The sequence below is a fragment of the Xyrauchen texanus genome, chromosome 20, assembly GCF_025860055.1.
Source record: "Xyrauchen texanus isolate HMW12.3.18 chromosome 20, RBS_HiC_50CHRs, whole genome shotgun sequence".
Taxonomy (NCBI): domain Eukaryota; kingdom Metazoa; phylum Chordata; class Actinopteri; order Cypriniformes; family Catostomidae; genus Xyrauchen; species Xyrauchen texanus.
Genome location: NC_068295.1, coordinates 41,290,097 through 41,315,964, shown reverse-complemented (window position 1 = coordinate 41,315,964; position 25,868 = coordinate 41,290,097). Strand labels below are relative to the sequence as shown.

The window sequence follows — 25,868 nt, the reverse complement described above, 5'->3', positions numbered from 1 at the left end:
CCTCTGTCTCAGCATAATGTATTATGCATTTTATGTGTATATACTGTATGTATGGGCAAGGACCAGAACATGTGCAGATCATATTTCACCTAAAATCAAAATATATATTTTGCTTAAAGGAAACAATTAATAAGACCTTTACAGTTTCTGCAAATTCGTCACATTATTTTCATTACAATTAAGCACATTTTACCCCCAATTCTTGTTACTGTAATGCAAAAAACAAATCATATCAAAACTCATTCTTATAATTGTAATGTGAAAAAAGTTAGATATATATGCATCAAAATTACATCCTGTAAAGCCTGAAACATGGTAACCGTATTTTATTACCGTATTTCAACCACAGCAGCAGGAATTTTACTGTAAATTCCAATTATGTTTTTGCAGTGTACAAGTATTTATACTATACATCATGACAATATTTGTGTATTTTATATTTGTATATTAAAATATTTCATTTATGATGATTTAAAAAAAAAAAATCACACGCAGGCAGCTATTTATTAATGGTTCATGTTCTCAGTGCGAGAACATAGCCATGGGAACGTTGCAGTCGCGGCTTTCTTTGTTCATGAGAAAAAGCCACTTCAGCCGCCTCCTTCCTACGGGATTGGGGCCAACGCGGCTGGCGATGTAGGCGATTTGGGGCATACAGCGGGCTCGGTTTCGCCGGGTAAATCCCCACGATCCACACGCACCCCAGCACGCTCGTTTGCTTCCGTTCGGGCTCGAGGTGAGAGCGGCTCGCCTCACGGCCAGTATGTTTACTCTCTCAGACCCCACAAGCTGGATGATGATCGACTGGGCTGCCACCTCCGGGTCTGCTAGTCTAGTCTGAGCCTGATGCGCAGATGTCCACTATGCTTGCCTGGACCGCGTACAATGCAGGAAGTGCATGCCCCCCGTCTCCTGAATGTCCTCAAGGACCCGGAAGGCTCCCAAGCGCTCCTGAGACAGACGATCCAGGGAACGAGACATTTGCTCCAGAGCTGGTAAGAAGACCACTCCGTCCCCCGGTTAAAGGTATTTTCTTTGCCGTTCCTACAGTCTCAATAATAGAGCAATTTCTTCTCTCCCTGGGGCACCTGGCCCACAAATACTGTCCTCACGGCAACCCGGTGCCACACATCAGCTGTCCCGGCTCCACGGACTCGGCCCCCCCTCCTCCGGACCCACAACGGCTGCCCCCCGGCTGGCCAGTTCTGAAGAGGACCACGGGACCTCCTCAGCCACTAACCCACCCCCTGCCGGGTGTGCGGAGGGAGGTAAGTGCTTCGAGTCTTCTTTCAGCACTAGATCCTCGGGATGCTACACTACCTGCCCCGCCCCACTGCGAAGCCTCGCCAGGTACGTCGAGAACGATCATCCCCTTAGTGCCCCTCACATGGAGCTTGGACGTGTGGCTTTCACTTCCCAACCCATCTTGCTAGTTGGTCAGGGTCATCCGACTCGGCTACGCGATTCAGTTTGCCAGGTGAAGACGTCAATACCCTGCGTGCGGAGATTGCAACCATTCTACTCAAAGACGCGATAGAGCCTGTCCCTCCAGCCGAGATAAAGAAGGGTTTCTACAGCCCTTACTTCATCGCACCCAAAAAAGGCGGCAGCTTATGACTGATCTTGGACTTGCAAGTTTTCAACCGTGCCTTGCACAAAATCCTGTCCAAAATGGTCACGCAAAGATAAATTCTAATTTGTGTCCGGCATCAAGATTGGTTTGCAACGGTAGACCTGAAGGACGCGTACTTCCACATCTCTATCTTGCCTCAACACGACCTCTTCTATGGAAGGTTTTCCCCTTCGGCATGTCCATGTCCCCTCGTGTCTTTACGAAGGTCGCAGAGGCAGCCCTTACCCCACTAAGGGAAGTGGGAATCCGCACACTCAACTACCTCGATGACTGGCTCTTCCTGGCCCACTACTGAGAGTTACTATACGCCCACAGGGACCAGGTGCTCAGCCTCCTCAGCCGCCTAGGTCTTCAGGTCAACTGGGAAAAGAGCAAGCTCCCCCCAGTTCAGAGCATCTCTTTTCTCTGCATGGAGTTAGACTCAGTCACAATGATAGCGCACCTCACCAACGAGCACGCACAGTCAGTGCTGAAATGCCTTGCCTTATTCAAACATTTCCAGAGGCTCCTGGGGCATATGGCATCCTCTGTGGTGGTCACGCAGCTGGGGTTAATGCATATGAGACCGCTTCAGCACTGGCTCCAGACTCCAGTCCCGAGATGGTCATGGTGCCACGGCACGCACCGTGTGCTCATCACCCCCGCCTGCCGCCAGACTTTCATCTCCTGGACAGAACTCTGTATTCTGCGGACAGGAGTTCCCTTACAGCAGGTGTCCCGACCCGTTCTGGTCATCACAGACACCTCTAAACAGGGTGCTGCGTTGGCACATCAACTTCCTAGAGTTGCTGGCTGTATTTCTTGCCCTACGGTGGTTCCTCCCGCAAATTCGGGGCAAGCACATCTTGATCCTTTCAGACAGCACCGCGACGGTACTATACATATATCGCCACGGCGGCGTGCGCTCCCATCATATGTCACAACTCTCCTGCCATCTCCTCCTTTGGAGCCAGCAGCGACTCTTTGAACAGCGATTGCTGCGCGTCACTCACATCACAGGCAACATCAACATGGCAGCGGACAAAGTATGCTAAGCGGAGATTGGAGGCTCCACCCCCAGACAGTCCAGCTGGTTTGGGAACGGTTTGGCAAAGCACAGGTTTGCTTCCCAATAGACCTCCCATTGCCCGCTCTGGTACTGCCTAATGGAGTCTCCCCTCAGGACAGACGCTCTGGCACACAGCTGGCCCAGAGGGCTGCGCAAGTACGCATTTCCCCCAGTGAGCCTACTTGCACGGGTGCTGTGCAAGGTCAGGGAGGACGAGGAACAAGTCATTCATGTGACCCCCTACTGGCCAACTCGGACTTGGTTCTCGGATCTCGTGCTCCTTGTGACAGCCCCTCCCTGGCAAATTCCCCTGAGGAAGGACCTTCTTTCTCAGGGACAGGGCACTGGCATCCGCGGCCAGACCTCTTGAACCTCCACGTCTGGCCCCAGGATGGGATGCGGAAGATCTAAGTGGCCTACCACCTGCAGTCGTAGACATGATCAACCAAGCCAGAACTCCTTCTACCAGGCAACTTTACGCCCTGAAGTGGCACTTGTTCGCGAATTGGTTTTCTTCCCAGTCTGAACACCTGCAGAGATGCGCAGTTCTGTCAGTGCTCTCATCCCTGCAAGAGTGGCTGGAGGGAAGGCTGTCCCCCTCCACCTTGAAGGTGTATGTAGCCGCAATCGCAGCCCACCACGACGCAATTAATGGTTGAGCTTGAGACCCTCTCCTTGAAGACGGCCCTCCTGATCGCACTCGCCTCCATCAAGAGGGTTGGGGACCTGCAAGTGTTCTCTGTCAGCGGCACCTGCCTGGAGTTCGATCCGGCAGACACCCATGTCGTCCTAATACCGTGCCCGGGCTACGTGCCCAAGGTTCCTACGACCCCCTTCAGGGACCTAGTAGTGAACCTGCAAGCGAAGCTGCCCCGAGAGGAGGCAGACACAGCCTTTTCGTTGCTATGTCCGGTGCGTGCTTTGCATACTTATGTGGACCGCACGCAGAGCTTTAAATGTTCTGAGCAGCTCTTTGTCTGCTTTGTCCGGGGCGGAACATGCAAATTCTGTCTGCCAATTTCTCATTGGCCTTTTCTCAAGTTCAGAGATGCACGAGGCTCTCAAGAGAGACCCCTAGTGTCGCTTCTTTGACACAACGTCTCGTTCCCTCCATCAGGGAACGGAGGTTACAACAGTAACCTAGATGTTTTTAGGACTGCTTTTTCCCCTGGTTTTACTCTGCTAATACACAGAAAAGACAGCCCTTGTCACAAAAAGGAAAGGCGCATGGTTTATTATCACGAGGGCTCATGAATTATATGAAAAGAGTATATATTCATATTATATATGTAATGAGCTCGTAATCTGCTTCCCTGGCAAAAAAGGCATGTAAAAAAAAACGTATGCTACAATACTATCCTCATAAAATCCTCATAAAATCATGACAATTCACTAAACTTACAATATTTTTATTAACTTCAGCCAAATATTAGCAAACTTGGCAAGCTAGAAACAACTTAAAGCACTATAAGTTACCTAAGCATTTGCAAATTGAGTCACCACTTACAAAAGCCATTTAACCAGCACAGATAAGAATGGTTAGCCGAGAACGGTTTATAATCGTGTCGTGCCAAGCCATGCTTAAGTGGAAATGCTACTTTAACTGTTCCGTACTGTGCTTAGAACCGTTTGGCCCGATGGTGGAAAACAGGCTATTGTTTCCAAATCACGCCATTTGTTGAGTAATGTTGTTGCGGCAGGTCTAAGTGGGTTGCTCAAAACAAACAGAGGATTTTCATAGAGCCACAGAGACAGGGTGTTTACAGTTTTCGAGAAAATGAACCTCGTAATGGCTTACTCATTTGTCTCTGCATATAAAGCTGGGATAGAAGAAAATATTGTAACACAGACTGAGTTAAATACTTCAGCTTTAATGGGACCTTCATATAAAAAATAAATAAAGCTTAGTACATTCTATTTACATTTTGTATGTTCCCTGGAAATCAAACCCACAACATTGGTGTTGCAAATGTTTTTACAATCTAAAAACAGCATTTTACTAATTTGTCATTCAGGGCTATTTAAAATGAACTAGTGAAGACAAAAAGGTGATTGAAAATGGTGAAAAACCTGAAAGAAATTGTGAACTGTCACAGCACCTAAAGTAAATACTTTAACATATACTATATAAACTAAAATATATATATACTTTATATAAAATGTTCATGCCATGCGTCATCTACCCAAATACTCTAGTGGACTAATTTTGGGTACTTACATCGAAGGACATCTCTGCAGATCTGTCGAATATGTTGCTCAGTTAGCTCTCTCCCCTGCAAAAGCACAAGAGTTTATATTAAAAATTTATTTTATGCAATGTTATATCCTCCATTGATATGAATGAAAACACATTTTTCATGGTTTTCTAGATATGACGTGATTGCTATAGTGAATTGTTTTTCTGTTCCCAGAGGAAGCACATTTTAGGCATGATAAAATTTGAATAAATTCTGTTTCATTTTAGTATATTTCAGTTATAATGTCCATTTTGCCTAGATATTCTCTCAGCTAAAAGGCCTGTTCACATCAAGTCCATTTTTTTTCTAGCTTTTATGAGCTTTTTAATGGTAACAATGGATTTTGATTTTGCTATTCATGGATGAATAGCACCATCCAAAAGTAAATTGTTACAGGGAGTGGTTCAAACTGAGATGAAAACCAACAGACCAATGAGATAAGACCTTTTTTTAAAAGCTCAATCTAGAGTGTCAGTGGCTATAATCAACTGGCAAACAATGGTATTGGATGTGCAGCTGATACACACCCCCGAAAATTAGATATGTACATAATGTACATAATTGAATTGGTATATCACTGTGCCTGTTATATTCTCATGGCATTAAACATAGCAGCGAGGTTCGACAATTGGTTTGCACTATGTTTGTAATAATTTATCCCATAAAAACATTTGTTACATGCAATGTTTTACTGCAAACAAACAAAATATGGAACAACACTGCTATTTGTGTTGCAAGGACAATAAAACAAAGTACTGCAATAATTTAAATAAGGAAAAGGCATTGAGCCAGTGTTTTTGTATTCTATTTTATTCTTAATCCTACTGTTAGTGTTAATGTACATTATTCCATATGTTTTAATTAGGGCTGTCAATCGATAATTGTTTTTTTAATCAAATTAATTACATGGTGTCCCGATTAATTAATCGCGATTAATCGCATTAAACCTCATATACAAATATTTGCTGAGAAAGCCTCTCATATAACAATAACTAAATATATAATGATTATACATTTTTATATCAATATATAATTATACATAGTTATCTTTAAATATGTAAAAATTATATATATAAAAATATTCAGTTAATTAAAATGCTTTACATTCCTGTAGCAGAAGAGTTAATCATTGATAAGACAATACAAAAAGCGGCTTTAGAATACAATGTATTGTTTACTACCATATTATTGATCATAAGTCAATCATTGACACACAGTTCACAGCAATCCATTTCACAAGTCAATTTGTCAATCAGTTGGAGATTTATTTTGCGTTCTTGTTTAAGGACCCGTTAATGTACACCTGCATCAGACGTCTCGGGTGTGTTGCGTCATAAACATAAAATGTTTAGGTCACTGTTTCAAGTTAAATATAGTTTAATACTCAATCTTTAAACACATCTTGAGATCCCTTAGTTCGCATTTGCGCTCCTTTGAGTGTTTGTTTGTGTTGTAACGTAACGTATGTATGTGTTGTTCTGCTGCTGAAATGTTTTCTTCAATATATAAACTGCGTGTTGCTCATGCAGCTGATGTTTCACTTACTGCCCTCTGCAGTAAACAGGTGGTATTACAAGCTTGCATTTCTCAGGAATCCTCCTTATTATAGTCCGTGGGTATACGATTAATTGCGTTATTTTTTGTAAAATGAATCGCACTGAATTAATGCGTTAAATCGACAGCCCTAGTTTTAATATCACTGTACCATGTTATGTCGTCCAGGTTTTAATGCAGGCATTATAAAAAGAGAATTTGGGTTCAAGAGTTTGTTTGCAATATACTTGTATCACAATACATATGCAAATATATAGGCAACAGTTTTCTTTACTCAGATCACTCACATAAACACGCAGATTATATACTCCTCAAAATGCATCAACAGCATGGAAAGAACAAAATGAAACAGTTATGCCAAATTAGGTAAATAAAGGCATTAACAGTTTTCAGTATATTCATCTCTAACAGCTGAAGGTGTGGGCATGAGACTGGTATAAATGTTTGTAGAACAGCAACATCGCCACCTACTGTACAGGAGTAAAAACATTTTTTGTTTAATTTTTTTTACAGACTTGGTGTGAATAGACCTTCCGTCAGAGGTTATTCTCGCAAAATAGTCACAAATTAATCATTGAACAAATTCACGGAAATGAATTGAGCTTACCAACTTTAACAGCATTTTTGCTACTGAAGTTTAAATCAGAGATGCTATTAAAACATCTCGTCTTAACACTCTCCTACAGCAGGTCATGAGACAAGAAAGGATCACAAAACGAGAAGAATGACACGGTCTTAAGGAAACTGAATTGCCCTAAAATTGCCCTAAAATCATTGCAATATTCACAATATTGCTTAATGTTTATATCACCAGCAAATATTCTAGCACTCAATATATCGCTCAGTTTTTTTAATGAAGAAAGCGAACAACATGGTGCGTAACAATACAAAAATTTGAAAACAAAACACATACAGGTCGTCCATCAGGTCCAGGCGGTCCTGCAGGGCCGATGTCTCCACTCTGTCCCCTTGGCCCCGAGGGGCCCATCAGGCCTGGCTGTCCAGGATGTCCCTGGTGGCCGATGTGACCCCTCTGACCAGGATCTCCTGATGTTCCTTTCTGAGATGCACACAAACACAACTCAACACACTCACATACTGCTAATGGTGACTGTACATCCAGATCAGAGATGTGCTCACCTCGCCTTTATGCCCAGCTGTCCCTGTTGAACCCTGTTTATGAAGACAGTAACAGTCACTTGTTTAGAAACACTTTTATTAAACAGCTCTATAAGAATTGAGCGTGTCTTCAATCCTTAAAGTTTAAAACGATTGTATGATATAATTTTGTTAAATATTTTCTGACAATACTGTTTAGAAATGCAGGGGAAATACCAGAGATATGTGAGTACTTAATCAAATAAAAATCTCTCAAATGTTGTCGATGCTCTAACCACGGTTTTCAAACTGGGGGGCATCAGAGCATGTCATATGAGGTGTGGAGAATGTTGATAAATTCCCAAAGTCAAATCAAAAGGTAAATCAATACAATAAAAATGTATTGGAAGATAAATCATAAATGAATAATAATAACATTAAATATTGTCCTACTTAATAAACCATAGTTCTTCCTCTGTTCATTCCTTCAGTGGAAAACTTACCTGCACAAGTTTATCTCGCCCTTAAGCGCTTTTCATCATTAAATCACGTTCCAGTTGTTCCCGGTCAAAAGTGACCGGAATTGTAATTTATTTACACATTTATTGACCTATATGACCTTGAGCTTGAAAATGTACTTTTTTTATTTTCTTATTTATATTTTCTCAAATACTGAACCAGTCCTCATAAATGATTTACCGTTTGAAAGCTTAAAGTCTCAAGAATGAAACTGTGCTGTTTACAAGTATAAACTAGTGTTTATACTTGTAAACAGCACAGTTTCATTCTCACGGACTCACGGAATCTAGTGATGGCTGCAGAGAGCTACTTATTCATCCCTGATTAGAAGATGATTTCTAGATTTTGTCACAAGTTCTGCAGTTAGATATATATTTAAACATTATCAAAGACTACTTATGTCAAAGTTTAGCATTTTGTTTGATTTGTGTGTGTGTGTGTGTGTGTATGTGTGTGTGTGTGTGTGTGTGTGTGTGTGTGTGTGTGTGTGTGTGTGTGTGTGTATTCAGCATTGTACGTTTTATGATCTCACCAATTAATTTTGGTGTGTGTAGGTTCTGCTTTGTGACTGATTTATTGTTTTGGTTTTTTACGAATGTATTTTTTTTTCTTTTCTCCCCTTTTTTATTGTCAATTTGGCCCTCGTGGTGGTGTAGGGACTCCGCGCGTGAGACCGTCAATCTGCGCATTTTATCACGTGGTTTGTTTAGCATGTTACCGTGGAGACATAGCGCGTGTGGAAGCTTCACGCTATTCTCCGTGGCATCCACGCACAACTCGACACATGCCCCAGCGAGAGCGAACCCCATTATAGCGACAATGAGGAGGTTACCCCATGTGACTCTACCCTCCCTAGCAATTGGGCCAACTTGGTTGCTAAGGAGACCTGGCTGGAGTCAATCAGCACGTCCTGATTTCGAACTCGCGACTCCAGGGGTGGTAGTTTTTTGACAAATTAAAAACATTTTATTTTTTTTTCTGTTTTCTAGTCTGACCAGTTCAGTTTGTGTGTGTATGTTTGTGTTTTACACTCTTGATGTTTGGTAGTCTCACCCCTTCTTTGAGACTGTGTAAGTTTTTATTTTATTTTATTTATTAAAATCTGTGATTTTTAGTTTCCCATTAATTTCCTATGGTGATCACTTTTGACCGTGAACAGTACAAGTACAGGAAAGTAACTTTTTTTTTTCTACCACTTCGAAACAACTCACCAAGAAAAGTATCGTACCCGTCAGATAAAGGAAACTTCAGTTTTATTGAAGAAACAAAAATTGTAAAATCTTTTTAGGTAAAAAATGACCAAACAGTGCATGAGGGCTAGAATGCATAAAGGATTTTCAGAGCTCCATGTGATGACAATCTTGAAGTGTCCATTTTTACGAGTTCAACGTTATATTGATTTGTCTTTATGTGACAGGTGCAGTTTCACCATGCAAGTTTATTACAAAGATAGACTACAAAAAACTGCTAAATAATCCCATTGTTATAAGGACAAACGTATTTTTTATAAAAATAAATAGCAAAATACAGATTCATATTATTAATAGAATAATCCGTTAATCATGCAGCAGTGTATGACGTATTCCCGAAAGACTTCGTCAGACTGAATTTAAGGATACTGATCATCTTTGGTGAATTACTCTAACACCTGAAATATGATACATTTTGGCACATCGAGTCATGTGACACAACAGCATGGTGTTGATTTTCTTTTTTCTTGTTTGCAACAAAAGTGCCTCTGGTGAGAAACATCCAAGTTATTTCATTGAAACATGTTTGGGTGTAAAGAGTATAATTTCTAGTTTTTAAAGAAATTCATACATTTTAGGGCACGTCAACGCTCTGATAAACGATGATGTCCACATATTTGGAAATTTATTTTGTTAGTTTTATTTTGAATAACTTTCAACATGAACACATCTGTGGGTCATTTTGATTTATTTTGATATTAATTTGTACATTTTATTTAGTTTTTACTGTACAATACGATTCTATTCATAACATTAGTAAATGCATTCCTATATTTACAGTTCATTTTCACATTGAGAATAAATGTATTTATCCAAAAGCTGAAATTTGTTGCTTTCAGAATCTTTATATGGAGTTAGGATGAAAATAAGGTGCATTTCAAACTGTTCTGAGAGCAGTGAAGACAGACAGCACACTGGAGGTTAAGTCACTCACTAAATAGGGGGCAAGGGAGCATCATATACCTCTCAATGCAGAGAAGTGCATTCACCAAAAGTTCAGTTTCAGGCTGCAGATGATGTTTGGATCACTCAACATGTTTGGCAGACATGGGACAATGATCATCAGTACATAGATTCACCATTTATAATGGATCATTTTATTTGAAGATAGTTGGCAGTGATTGGATGATGCTGCTGTTATTTTGAATCAGAGTGAATTATGCTCATTTCTGATGTAATGTCTGTAAAGTCTCAAACACATGAATAATCAACACTCCTGGAAACATAATGCACAATTTGATGAAAACAATCTGACTTTCTATAACCTGGTATTATTTAAAGTCCCGCTGTCCACATATGAGGACATACATTTTTAGGAAAACTATTTAAATTGCTTGTTTATTACAGTAAAGCCCAAATTAAAGTGCTTTAAAAACGTGTTATTCCTCATTAACTTCTCAATAATTTTATGATATTATTTAATACTATTATTTTATAATGTTTGTTAATTTCTTATTTCCTTTATTATACTTATGTAAAACACTTTGAATTACCATTGTGGATGAATTTTTCCACATAATAAAACTTGCCCTGCCTTATATATTGACAAGAATGTACTCTGCTACTACAGGGGAAAACCACACCTCCCTGTGGTAGCTACCATAATATTAGAGACATTAGATACAACTCATTGAGCAAGTTTAATTGTATTATTGATCCAATTCTGCTATTCCTGATGTACTGTAGTTTTAGAAAACATAAGACAGATTTTATGCTAGATTGCACAAAGCCAACTTACATGATCACCAGGTCTACCAGGATCTCCGTTTTCACCTTTCATCCCCTATAAAATTGCACAAATATGCATTTAAAAAACATATATGTACACAAATGCAGACCTACAGTACTTTGCTGTTAGAACACTTCAGGTTCATATTGCTAAAATACAAACATGTTGAAATCGCTTACAGATGTAGGATCCACTAACATGCTGTATGCTCTAAATTTGCTATGTGAGGTCTGTACTTGTCATAGAAACTTGTACTTCGAAGCTGTTGGCACAACTAACTTGTATGCACAATTACAGATAGCTCCTTGTTTTGGTTGAGTGATTTCCTTTTTAAACTCTCGTACTCGCACATTTTTTACAGATCAGAGCAAGCGATAGAAATGAAAATTCTGTCATTATTTACAAACCCCCTCATTTTGATCTTAACCTATATGCTGTTGTTTTTTCAGTGACACACTCAAGGAGCTTTTTTCCATACAAAAGTTCACAGTGACCATATCTACCAAGCTCCAAAATGGACAAAAACAACAAAAAGTACCATCAAATATTCTATTAGACTCATACAAAGTATTCCATGTCTCTTAAAGCATTACGGTAGCTTTGTGTGAGGAACACACAAACATTTAAATCTTTTACCAAGAATCTTCCTCTTCGCAATGAATAATGGGCTGATCAGTAAAACGATCAAGCACTGCCATTTACTGCTGTGTATGGGACACCAAATGCTAAATACTTAATGCTTCCCTAAAAGCGGATCGAAAAGTTTATTCCATAATTAAGAGCCTGATGAAAGACCAATATCAGTTAAGAAGTCAGTTCCTAATGTCATAAATGAAGTAATTTTTTCTCATTAAAAAAGTTTAACTCCTAAAGACATGAATTTTGCAATGTATGTTGGAAATCATGAGCACTCACATTAAAATGAAGACTGCAGTCATATCAGTAATCTTATAAAAGCTTAAGGTTATGTTAGAATCACATGACCAGCTGAATACTACTCTCTTAATCTCAGTAACGTCCTATTATTTGACACGTTCACTCATTGATTAAAATAATCATGTCTGACTGTGAATATTACATTTCTACAATGTCATCTGAAACTGAAAACTGTTGATTTTAAAGGATGCTGCATCCAAGGCAGTAGGTGTCAGTGTAAGTCCAAGATAGCACAAAAAAAACCTTTTACAGATTTGTTTGTTGTTTATATCAGTAAGTTTGTCAAGGCTCTTGTTAAATGACATTAGGTTCTTGTTATATCTAGACTGGACTACTGCAATGCTTTTCTGGCAGGACGTCCTGCATCTACAGTCAAACCTATGCAGCTGATCCATAACGGTGGCATGATTCAAGCCAAGTCATGGCTCTCTTTATCGATCTGCACTGGTTGCCAATGGTTGCTCGCGTCACGTTCAATGCATTGATGCTCGCTTACAGAAACAAAACAAAGTTGATACAGAATTCGCTGTCCTTTTGTGCATATCGCGGCACCATTTTGTGCTCCGCGCTGCGTAACGTGCCGGCTCATTTTTGCTTATCGTGGCCCATTCGGAACGTTTCACGGAAGACCCACTGGCTCGCTCGGTTCTACCGCTGGCCAGTCCGCCCCTTATCGGCCCCAAAGTTCGTAGAAATACCGGAAAATGCAGGAAAAATTAGATTTTTTAGAGTTTTTTATTTTTCAGGTCTTTTGAAGAAACACCTAAGAAGATGCATTTCTTTCGCAAGCACTTGACCTAATCCTACTAATGTTATAACTGTCTTCTAAATTGAAATTCAATCTAAATTCATTCTTTTATCACTGTCTCTCAACTTCCTCTCTCTTGTGCACCTCAAAGAAATTAGTAATTTTGTAATACAGCACTTTTCTTATTACTGCCACCTTAGGATGAAATGCTTTAGTTGTATTGCTCATTTGGAAGTCACTTTAGATAAAAGCGTCTGTTAAATTAATACATGTAAATATAAATGTATTCCTGCATCCCAGCTCAAAATGAATGATTTAGTGTCAGTAGTGCATTTCTATGTGATACAAATATGCAATATTAATATTATTGACTGAATTTGCAATTCAATTGTACTATTATTATATATTATTGATCATATTATTATTTAAAGGCCTTAAAACCAGCTGTCATAGTACCGAAAAGACCTGCATGACTTTTACTGCATACTAGTTAAGTACAACATGAGGATTGGCGAATAATGATATCGTTTTACGTTTTCATTTAAAGTTTATATTTGTGATCCACATTGTTTCTGGAATAGGGAAGTCGGAAACAGTTTTTAGGGTTCATAAATAAAAAGTGTACATACCTCTACTCCTCTTTCACCCACATCTCCTCTTTGTCCCTGAAAGAATATTTCACAATATGGTATATACAATGATATAAAAAAGGCATAAATAAATTAAAGCATAAAGCTATAGCAAATATGCTTCTTAAATTATGTTTAAAAAATATACATGGTAATTGACATTAAACAGCACAGTGTGGATAACTTCTATTGCATTGCAATTTGCATTTGCTGTAGTGACTGTCTACACAGCCAGAGTGTTTTAAAAAGTATTTGAGGGGAAATCCTGGGGAAATGTCAGCATGAATATCTGCGAAAACACAAGTTAAAAGAATAAATCAAGTCTTTAAGTCCTTTAAAGTATTTAAAGGTGAAGTGTGTCATTTCTTCAACACTAGCGGCACCAAACATAAATAAACATAAATTGAGTGTTTAAAGCATGATTAAGCATGTTTGGTGCTGCAAGTAGCACAGAAATTCTACAACTCACCTTTAATGAAAAGGTTTAAACACTCAAGGTCATTGATGAAAAATGCATGTCAGGGGAACTGGAGCCAGCAGTTATTGAAGCTTGTAAGAGTGGAAACAGTTAGAATTAATTTCTAAGAACCTGAATCCCCATCAGTCTACAGTCTGTACAAATGAAAGTAACCAACTGTCTTTATCTACAAAATGATCAAAAGGGAAGTTGGCATGTTGTTACCAAATGTTCCAAAGTTCCATGATGGAAAGCAAGCACCATCTTTGCATCGATTTAAATGTATTTACCTTTACCTGTGGTACTACTGATAACTTTTCACACAAGCAGCCTCAGAAACACTGGTTTTCATCCCATATTACCATGAAGTAATTGAGTTCACTTATCTAATCTATCCAATCAATGTCTGCAATCAATGGACTCTATGCATGGCGTATTTCCGCTAAAGTCTCAGTGGCTACGCAAACTTCCGGTTAGTGTTCTCCTATAGCAAGCTGTGGTAATAGCAAACTCTTTCATATTTCGATTAACTGTCGATCACAACTAATTATACTATACTGTATTATAATATATATAAACTGTATATAATTATTAACTATAGTAAACATAACTGTAACGTCGTTCAATAGAAAGGAGGAGGCGAGAACCAGCTTGTCAATATAAGTAATATTTTAATAATAAACTTAAAAAAAGACAACAACACACACATGACGTACATGTCTGTAAACTATATCTCTCTCGTCGCACCACCGCCCGCAATCAGTCTTTATCCCTCGCAGAGGCTTAATTAGCCTGATAAGGGACCGGGTGTGTATAATCACAACCCGGCCCGCCCTCTGCCCTGCCACAATAACATTTTACTATATTATATTAAAACAACCGTTTCAGTCATGAGTTTCAGAACATTTAAATACAGATGCCAGCCTCACAATGCATTTGACATCGTTCACAGTAATCAGTGGAAGATCTTGCAAACAGTGAGCTTAAAAAGTCCTGTTGACAGCACTCATTGAAACAGTAGGCAAAGATTGAGTCTGGTACTGCACCGGAAGTTGCGGTGGCCCCTGAGGCTAAATGCGGAGGCGACCGTGCATAGATTTTATGGCTAAAATTGCATACTACCCATACTACCCAAACTACATCTGCCATATCGGTCTATGGCAGAAAATGGACATACAGAATTGAGATATTCTTCTTAAAATCTTTATTTGTGAAAGAAAAAGTCAGAAAGAAAGTCATACACATCTGGGATGGCATGAGCGTGAGTAAACGATGAGAGAATTTTTGGGTGAACTATTCCTTTAAGATAATTAAACCTATGAATTGGAACAGATCTCATTCATGCGGAAAACCAGATGGTATCAAAAGTTTTGGTATACTATTTCTGTCACATGTGCACAAAATTAAATACAATTTCCATCATGAATCAATTAAATCAAAACTGATGAAATGTGTTTTCATGAAAAGTATAACATGTCAGGTCTTAAAATTATGCTACCACTTAACAGTCTGTGAGATTGCATTTGCATTACAGCACTGTCTTAATACTCAATGAATAACATTAATTTTCATTACCTTTAAAAAACTCAAATAAACATTTTGAACGACAGATTTTCTATCATGGAGAGCAAAGCAAGTCATTAAGATTTAACTCTAAACTTCAAAAACTGCTGTCAATAATACATGAACATGCCCAACCACACACATTTTCATGAATGCTTTTCTTGTTGGCCAGGGAATAAATGATCATTAACTCACTTAAATGAATAGAGCTACACTTGGAAAATCCACTCATAATAAAGTGGGCTTCTGCCTCCAAGTTTGACCACAAATGCAATGTCAGTGCTTTTATTTCTTATTAAATCAGAGGATAAAAATGTAATTTGAGTAAAGTAACAAAATTCTTTGGTTTTCAGAAAGCTTAATAAAGGTATGATAGATCCAAACCCCATATATAATGTGATGTGGAGTCTCTTATTTCTGTACCTTCTGTCCCTGTAATCCTGGCATTCCTGGATGTCCTGGCTGGCCATCTGCCCCAGGTTCTCCAGGTTTACCCTTCATTAAAACAGCACCCCATATAAAGATAGACAGATGTGTATGAAGACAGCACTACAGTATATTTTGCTCTTCTGGAAGCGGTACATTTCCTTTCCCTTCAACAAACCAATGATGTTTAATCGGAATAGAATATTTTACCTCTTGCCCTGGAACACCTGTTTGACCCGGCTCTCCACTTTCCCCTTTAGTGCCCTAATGATGGAAAGAGTTCATGTGTCAAAGTTAATGAGGAAGTTCTTGTATTAAGTGCATATTTAATTCAGTTTAATTTAAGACTGGAAGCTGTGAAGTCACTGGTGTTAGGGGTAATTCAGAGATACATTTCCTGTTGTCTATGATCCAAATAATTTACAGACAAAACAAACAGATTAGAGTGGTTTGTTGGTCTTGGTTAATTGAATGGGTTTTAGAGGGGTTTATGCCACTTCTCGGCTGGTCTGGATGGGAGAACTGCTAGACCAGCTTAAACTAGTTAAGACATTAGGATGTTTTAAGCTTTTTTCAGCAGGGAACATCAACAACATAACATTTTCAGACTATTCTTCAGCCAATATTTCTACACTCTACTGTCATTTTTTATGAAATATGTCCATGTTGTCTCATAAGTCATATAGAACAACGTTGTTGGCTAGCATTCTTAAGTTTGAAGGTAACCACGATAGAGACTGAAACATCTGGAGATACACTGTTGTCTGACACATGATTTAAAGCAGAACAAGATTAAAGCATTGTAACCATTTACAGGCCATCACATTTCTTCTGCACCACTACACATGACATGCACCAATACACATGCATGATTATATAGATAATGAAAAGTGATTGAGAAAAAAAATTACATTATACCAGTAACCAGGGGCATACTGTTGTGGCCAAAAATATTGGCACCCTTTGTAAATATGAGCAAAGAAGGCTATGAAATATGTCTTTATTTTATGTTCTTTAGATTTTTAATCAAAATATTTTTAAAAAGTCAACTTATAGAAAGGGGGTAAAATATTTTTTCCCCAAAACACATTTGCCACAATTATTGACACCCTTAGACATTCTTATGAGTAAAATATATCTGAAGTATATTCCCATTCATATTTTACATTTTTAAGTACACCTGGGTGACAAGGTACATGAAATTGTTCAGCCATGACTTCATGTTTCACAGAGGTATATAAATGAGTTATCCCACATGCCAAATTCCCTTAGTCATTCATCACAATGGTAAAGACCAAAGAATATAGTTCTGATGTGCGACAAAAGGTTGTTGAGCTTCACAAAATGGTAAGTGGCTGTAAGAATTGAAAGTGCCCATTTCCACCATCAGGGCAATAACTAAGAAGTTCCAATCAACTGGAGATGTTAAGAATCGGCCTGGAAGAGGACGTGTGTCTATATTGTCTCCACGCATGGTAAGGAGGATGGTTCAAGTGGCTAAAAATTCTCCAAGGATCACAGCTGGAGAATTTAAAAAATGTGTTGTGTCTTGGGGTCAGAAAGTCTCCAAAACTACAATCAGATGTCACCTACATCACCACAAGTTCTTTGGAAGGGTTTCAAGAAAAAAAAGCCTCTACTCTCATCCAAAAACAAACTCAAGCATCTTCAGTTTGCCAGACACTACTGGAACTTCAAATGGGACCGTGTTCTTTGGTCATGTTCGATGGTCTTGCTCTACAAGCAAGTACAACCCCCACATTATTTCTACCATGATCAATGGAAACATGGGTAAATGCGTCACACCGCAACCCTCCAATGTTCAAGCCAAATCTACGCCCTTGCCTGTAACAATTGACAAAACAGCATTCTGCCTTGTTCTTGACTTGGAATAGCAATACTAATCTAAAAGAGACTCTAACTCAGTAATTCATAGCTCTTGTTTAAGATCTCAATGGGAGTTTAAGATTATGAATGACATCTTGCATTTAGAAGGCAAAAACATGCATTGTAACCTTTGAGCCTGGCTGTCCACTTGATCCAGGAAATCCAGGCAAACCAATCTTGCCCTGTAGAAAGACAAACACAATCACTGAGATGATTTACCTTATTTATTTTCTTAATCCAATTCCCTGTTCTTATTGTTTATGATTCATCAGTTCACATTATTCCATGAGAAAAAATGTTTGTCGTCATAATCAAAATGTAATTTTGCAACACGCTTGTAAAGGGATCAAAGGAAAGGAGGAGGTGAGAACCGGCTTGACGAAATAATAGTTTAATGAAGAACTAAACTACACAAAAAGACAAACACACAAAGGTGCCAGACAGCTGCCAGTAAATGTCTCTCTCTCGGTCCCACTGCAGTCTCCAGTGGGCCTTTATCCCTCTCTAAGGCTTGATTAGACTGATTGGGGCCGGGTGTGTAGCATAACGACCCGGCCCCGCCATCCGCCTTGTCACAACGCTCTACCTCTGAAACTACTTTCAGCATGTCAGCAGTCCCTCTTATTTTTCTACCCCTCCCCTCCTGCAACAGCAGGAATTATGTTAAATTATGTGACTGTTTGTGACATTTTTCCAAATATCACATGGTTCAAATGTCCATTGAGTGGCGCTAAAGGCGAGATAGGTATTGAATGTCTCATGTGAATATGGGACGCTTGAGCATTATGAGCACTTCAGTATGGGCTGTTTCACTGTCAGTTAAAATACAGGGTAATAGGCTTCCTGTACGGGATGTCATAATACCGGCATTGTGTTCAAATTTGCATACTACCCTCATGAAAACACAATATATGTCAAAACATCTGTTGCTATACTCTCACGCATGGTGAACCGTTACAAGAATAAGGCTGTCAAATTAAAATTTGGAATTTAATCATTCGTCAAATTTAAGATAAAAAGCACTTCGAATGCTAAAACTGTGCCTTCGAATTTTGGATGTGTGCGAATCTGACGATGACTTCAGACCGATCATATTCTTGCTCTAAAGCAGACTAGATGCAGTGCAACAAATGCAGTTTAACAAAGCGTATGTGTCTTCAGACTTGTTTTTGAATGTTGAATTTCCTTTTATCTTGACATGGCATCAAAAAACACAGCACTCCTGCAGAAGATGCTGAATAAACTATGAAACGTGCCGAAACAATCAAAGACATCTATTTAGCACATTTACATAAAAAAACAATTTGAAAATTTTGTGGTTGGACGCAAAAGAAAATAAAAATAAAATGTTTTTTATTACTTTTATTTTGTGCAATTTAGTTTAAAATAGAATACACTTTTTTCTTAAAGCCAGGAAAGTTCTTTGCAATAATATAAAACGGTGCTTTTTGGATTATTCTTGTGGACTAAGGAAACATCATCGATTAAAAAAATCTGAATTTTGGTAATATTTAAAATACAAATTTGTATTTAGTTTTTCAGCCCTGTTGACAGCTCTAATATGGACGTGCTTGCAAAAGTGACTGCTGTCTGAACAGAAAAAAAAGATCTGGCCCGTAGAACTTGCAATCGTATTTCGTATTTTCCTAGCAGTGTGAACTAAGCCTATGAAACCAGGGCTGGGTTTCTCGAAAATGTTGCAACTTAAGCACTCTAATCTCCTTTGTTAACCATATTTTAATTATTTATTTAGGCCTTATTATTTACATTTTAAACTGCAGGGCCATTGACATTATAGTACATTATGCTTATCAAAGAAAGCCAATATAATGTTTTATTGGCTTTCTTTGATAAGCATAATGTACTATAATGTCAAGTGTCATGTTAATTCAGGCCTACTGATTTCAATGCGATTTTTTTCATCAGATTTTATTCTCTGAAACAGTGTTCAATAACTTTTCAATGATCAAACTATATGAATATAATTTATGAAATGTCTTTTGTCTCTTATAAACAGTGAAATATGTGAGAAAGATAAGTTTAAGTTGCACTTACACAGTAATAGACTTGCAAAGGGTTCAAGACACTTGTTGTATATTTGAATGTTTTTAAGTACTACTCAGATAAAAATGCTTTTAAGAAGCGCACCATAGAGATTAAGTACTTCTTAAGTGTTACTAACATTCTACTTACTGCTTCGGGAAACCCAGCCAATTTATGTTTGTCTCTGTAATCTTTCATGAAAATGTATTAACTTGCTTTGCCTCTGAAACTTTTTTCTTTTCATCTGATGTCACTAATCCCTCATCCTTTCCAACCCTTTAAAATATTAAGATTTACTCACAGGGTCTCCAGGTATACCTTTGGCTCCTTTTGGTCCTGGCAAACCATCTTCACCCTTTAAAGAAAACAACACATGTACATTTTCAATATGTTTGGTGTAGCCATTCTGTTGTCCAGAGTCTAGAAAGGATTCATTTTTGATACTAGAGTGATTTTTGTATGGAAGCTAATTTCTGCCACATGAAAAAAGTGCTTTGGTAAGTCATAATTATGAGATACTAAATCATATTAGCATATTTATGCAACAAAATAATTAATTTCAAAGTCAGTCAAAATTGAGATAGTAAGTAAATTATGAGATTACAAATCATAATTATGAGATAGAAAGTGAAAATTATATAGATAGAATGTCATAATTAGATAAAACGTCAATTATATGATATAGTAAGTCATAACTCTGAGATACAATCACATTTATGAGATACAAATTTATGATTATGAGATACAAATGTAACATTATGAGATGGTAAATCAGAATTATGACATAAAAAAAATCATAATTACGAGATACCTAAATTCAAAATTTTGAGATAAAAAACATAATTATGATTTATCATCTCAAAGTATGACTTTAAATCTAATAAATAACTTTCTCAAAATTATTATTTGAATCTTAAACAACTGAACTGGCCACATAAGAATAAGGAAACTATCACCTTAATTCCTCCCAGGCCATCATTTCCAGGTATACCTGGCATGCCCTGAAAATAACAAAAACAAACTTGCCAAACTCTTGTTTAACAATGTGCACATTAGAGAAATGAGACTTATAAAATGCTTTAACAGGTTTGCCACTAGAGACAGCACTATTACACAAACAAGTACATTTTAAAATCCTCTCATTGAACGAGGAGATGCTAATTGTGCCATTAGATCCGTGGTACATGGTGAACACAGTGTACTGCAAGGACAGCAGATGGTTTCCTGGGCCTCTGATGAAGCTAACATGCATGGGATGTCTGGATTAATCACATATGAAATGCATCCCTGTGGGCATCCAGAGGCTTTGTCAGCCAGAGAGAGAGTAATAGTTTTAACAGGATGTTGTTAAATTCTCATACCACTATAATATAGGGACCAGCTTCACCGGAGATACAACAGCAAACCTACACAATTTGTAGGAGGATAAAGTTTTAAATCTTAATATACTGCAATTTATGCCATTCCTGTTATTAGAATTAAAGTGCAAATATTTAACAGTGAAATTTGTATTAAAAATAAACAGCTGTAGGGGTAATTCACAAAAAATAAGAGACCAAAATACTGTGATATTTGTTGAAGAACTGGGAGCTATAACCTTTGTGTTGGTAATTCCAAGCATGAACTAGTAGGCTACTACCGTCTATTCTTGAATAGTTTTCATTGTGTACAGATTTATTTTCTTTTACTGTCAATTATGTAACAGCCTCATTTGGCTAATAGTATTTCCTTGAGGGAGATCAACAAAGAAGTTGGGAAAATTATACTGTGTGAGTGCATAATGTGTTTTGCATGATTCTTGAAACACTCTGCTTTAAGACATCTACGCCCTTCATAACTACTTATAATAATAAACATTTCTGCTAGTTGTATAACAACCTCTTGCAGATGAGTTTGATGGCTCGGCATTTAATGATTAAATGGCTCAACATTAAATTATAATACATTATATTAAACTGAATAAACTTTGAGTTTAAAAAAATGTAAATAAACACTTAACCCAAAGTATTACATTTTGTCACTTTACCGTTTGTAATAAAACTTTGATCAAACTTTGAAAATCGATAATTGTAATCTCCATTTGAACTATCCATATATTGATTCTTAAAGTAGTATTTCTGCCTTTACACTTCTGTAATGTTAAACCAAAGAATTGGCTCCATTCACATCCTTTGTACAGTGGCAAGAAAAGTATGTGAACCCTTTGGAATTGGGAGCTGGTTTTCTCATCAAAGTGTAGACAAACACATTGTGCTTAAGCTAACAATGTATAAACTTTCATGTCTTTATTGAACATGTTCCATTATATATTCACAGTGCTGTGGAAAAAGTAAGTGAACCCGAGGGTTTAATAACAGGCCAATCCTCTTTTGGCAGCAAAAACTTCCACCAAGCATTTCTAGTAGCTGCGGATTAGACCTGAACAACATTCAGAAGGAATTTTGGACCATTCTTCAGCTCAGCCATGTTCTAAGGATGTCTGGGGTGAGCGGCTCTCTCGAGGTCATTCCACAGCATCTCTATTGGGTTAATGTCTGGGCTCTGACTGGGTCACTCCAAAAGGTGGATTTCTTTCTATGTTTAGGGTCATTGTCCTGCTGCATCACTCAACTTCAACTGAGCTTCAGCTGGCACACAGCAACCCTGACATTATCCTGTAGGATATCTTGATAAACATGGGAATTCATATTTCCTTCGATGATGGCAAGCGGTCCAGGCCCCGAAGCAGCAAACAGCCCCAAATCATGATGCTCCCTCCACCGTACATCACCGTTTGCATGATGTTTTCAATCAACAAAAACTTTTCTCAGTAGCGTTGTGGATTGTCAAGGTGGTCTTTGGTAAACTTTTGTTGGAAAGCAGTGGCTTCCTTCGTGGTGTCCTGACATAGGCACCATGCCTGTTTAATGTTTTCCATAAAGTAGACTCATGAACAGAGATGTTAAACATTTCCAATAATTCCTTCAAGTCTTTAGCTGTCACTTTAGGGTTCTTTTTTACCTCATTGAGCATTCTGTGGTGTGTCCTTTGAGTCATCTTGACTGAATGGGCACATCGAGAGAGAGTAGCCACAGTAAAACATCTCCATTTAGTTTGCCTATCTGTGGACAGATGAATATCTAAGCTCTTCAAGATAACTTTACAACCCTTCCCAGCTTTATGCAAAGCAACAATTATTGGTCGTAGGTCTTCTAAAATCTCTTTTTTTGCAAGGCATGGTCCACGTCAGCTGATGTTTCTTGTGAATAGCAAACTCAAAATGTTTGAGTGCCTTTTATAAGTCAAAGTAGCTCTAACCCACACCTCCAATCTTGTTTCATTAATTGGATGCCAGGTTTGACAACTCCTGACATTAATTAGATTTTTTTTTTAAGTTCATTTTTCAATAGCACTGAGAGTTTTTAATGGGATGTGTTCAATAAAGACATGAAAGATTATAATTGTTTGTGTGTTGTTAGATTAAGCACATTGTTGTATGTCTATACTTGTCACTTTAATGAAGATGAGATCACATTTTATGAGCAATTATTGCTGAAAATAAAGAGAAAGAGAGCTTGTGAATCAAAATCGAATCAAATCTGGAAAGCTGTTTCGATACCCAGCCCTAGATTTAACAGGTGAAAGAATCCCATGTATTTACATTAAAAGAGGGACTTAAGCAATTTCTAGAGGCCAGAATATCATAGTGCGGGCTTTTTGATTTGAGCCGGTAAGCAACTACCTAAGAATCACCCAGAACACCCTTGCAACCACCTAGCACTGCCCTAGCAACCACAAAGAGCAACATGGTTTTCAGTTTTGCACAGGCCATTAAAAAGCACCATTAAAAACTCTCTTATCTCAAGAGATTTATTCTTTAAAAAAGAAAACAGTATATATATATCACAATCCTCAAAAAACAGGCCACTGCACAGATTGATGGCTGTTTTTTGATGATTTTAGAAAGCGTAACATTGTAGATCTTTGGAAAGTAAAGATTAACTGCAAAACATCGCTTCCCCGCCAAGATTTTTCATTTCATCATATTAAAGTATCTCTGTGGTCAAGCAAACTTCCTCTTTAAGTGTTTCCTCTTTATGATAGATGTGTGCATCCATATAATCTGCAGAAAACATTTCCTGCACTTCAAACTTTTCCAGCAGTTCAAGCTCTGTTTTCTATTTTGGTATCAGTGCAAAACATGTAAATATCCGCAGCTCTGTGATTGGGTTGTTCTAACAATAAGTTTTATCATCTGATGCCTGTGGTGTAGTCCGCGGTTTTACCTCGGGGCTGATATTCCCAATCAGTATCAAAGAGCCTTTAAACATGAAATGAACAGCATGCAATCTTGGATCAGTCAGCAGCCACTAAATTATTTAAATCTGGTCTGACAATAGCGTGTCTACTCCATGTGTGTAATCGCAAGTGCATACAGGAACAAGTAATTAAATTGCCAATAAAATGGTCAGTGATACAACGCTCATTCTTGTGTCCGTATATATATATATAGGGCTATTTGACTCCAATAGGACTCAAAGGACATACAAATGAGATTTGACATGCACTCCAAAACTGCAACAATTTATGAGTCATCCCAAGTAGGGTTTAAACAAATACCCTTCTGAGCTCACAGTCCCAGCGAATAATGTTGATCATATCCTAAAAAGGCTGCATGTCAAGGTCCGGGTAGACTAGTTGGTAAGTGAACAATCAGTTCTCGTAGTCAATGTGTTTAATGCAGGGGAAATGGGCAGGAATAAAGCGGCTTTGACAAGGGCCAAATTGTTATGGCCTGATGACTGGGTCAGAGCATCTTTGAAACTGCAAGGCTTGTGGGGTGCTCCCGGTCAGCAGTGGTGAGTACCTAATGACAGTGGTCCGAGGAGGGACAAAACACAAACCGGCGACAGGGTGTTGAGCGCCAAATGCTCATCGATGTAAGAGGGCAACAAAGGCTATTCAGTCTGGTCTCAACCGACACAATGTCTACTGTAGCACAAGTAACAGAAAATTTTAATGATGGTTACGGGAGGAATGTGTCACAACACCCAGTGCATCGCACCTTGCTGCATATGGGGTTGCGCAACTGCAGACCGGTTAGAGTGCCCACGATGACCATCGAAATCACCAACAATGGGCATTCAATCATCAGAACTGGACCTTGGAGCAGTGGACAAAGGTCGCCTGGTCCGAAGAGTCCTGTTTTCTTTTATATTATGTGGATGGACATGTGTGCCGTTTACCAGGTGAAGTGATGGCATCAGGATGAACTGTGTGAAGATGACAAGCCGGTGGATGGAGTGTGATGCTCTGGGCATTCTTGTGGATGAGAATTTGACATGTGCCAACTACCTAAACAACATTGCAGACCAGGCACACCCCTTCATGGCAATAGTATTCCCTGATGGCAGTGGCCTCTTTCAGCAGGACACACTCACACAGCCCTGCCACACCGCACATATTGTTTGGGAATGGTTTGAGGAACAAGATGAAGAGTTCATTGCAACTGAACATCTGTGGGATGTGCTGGACCAAAAAGTCCGATCCACAGTGGCTCCACTTCACAATTTAAAGGACTTGAAGGATCTGCTGCTAATATCTAGGCGCTAGATACCACAGGACACCTTCAGAAGTTTTGTAGAATCCATGCCTTGGTGGGTCGGCCCTGTTTTGGTGGCACATGCAGGACCAACAGCATATAAACATTCAACCTGTATCTGTCTGGGTCTGTCATATTAACCCCCCTCCATTTTGAATTTGAATATGAATTTACACCATTTCAAATGTTTGAAGAAATGTCTTTTCAATTGGCACGACCTCCTGTACTAATTTCATCCAGTCTTAAAGTAGGCACTATCACCAAACTTGCTGTTTACCCCTAGATCACGGTCCTAAAGAAGCATACCAAGTTTTGTTTCAATAGATCCAAACCATTGCCAAGATACAGCCTTCCATTCTGTTTTAAATAAACATTGTTAACTTGGCATTGGTGTAACTTTTCATAAAGGAGAAAATAAAAATTATTTTCAGTCGTTTCAATGCAGCTTTGTCTAAAGATAACCTGAGAAATTTTTTGTGTGAATTGCACCGTGAAGGAAAAAAAATAGAAAAAATGATAAAATAATGATA

At 38.4% G+C, this 25,868-nt stretch overlaps 1 protein-coding gene across 2 annotated transcripts in view; it reads right to left on the bottom strand.

The window, feature by feature from the left end:
- The window catches only part of LOC127660463 (collagen alpha-1(XXI) chain-like), a 155,569-nt gene that overhangs the window by 6,373 nt on the left and 123,328 nt on the right, over positions 1-25,868 (bottom strand). For both annotated transcript variants that reach the window (XM_052150713.1, XM_052150714.1), the window contains exons 18-27: positions 20,714-20,758; positions 20,059-20,112; positions 17,843-17,896; positions 16,038-16,091; positions 15,825-15,896; positions 13,382-13,417; positions 11,078-11,122; positions 7,613-7,645; positions 7,386-7,532; positions 4,900-4,954 (exon numbers count right to left, since the gene is read on the bottom strand). In XM_052150713.1, coding sequence (XP_052006673.1) covers positions 4,900-4,954; positions 7,386-7,532; positions 7,613-7,645; positions 11,078-11,122; positions 13,382-13,417; positions 15,825-15,896; positions 16,038-16,091; positions 17,843-17,896; positions 20,059-20,112; positions 20,714-20,758 — 595 coding nt within the window. The remainder of the gene's footprint in view (positions 1-4,899; positions 4,955-7,385; positions 7,533-7,612; positions 7,646-11,077; positions 11,123-13,381; positions 13,418-15,824; positions 15,897-16,037; positions 16,092-17,842; positions 17,897-20,058; positions 20,113-20,713; positions 20,759-25,868) is intronic.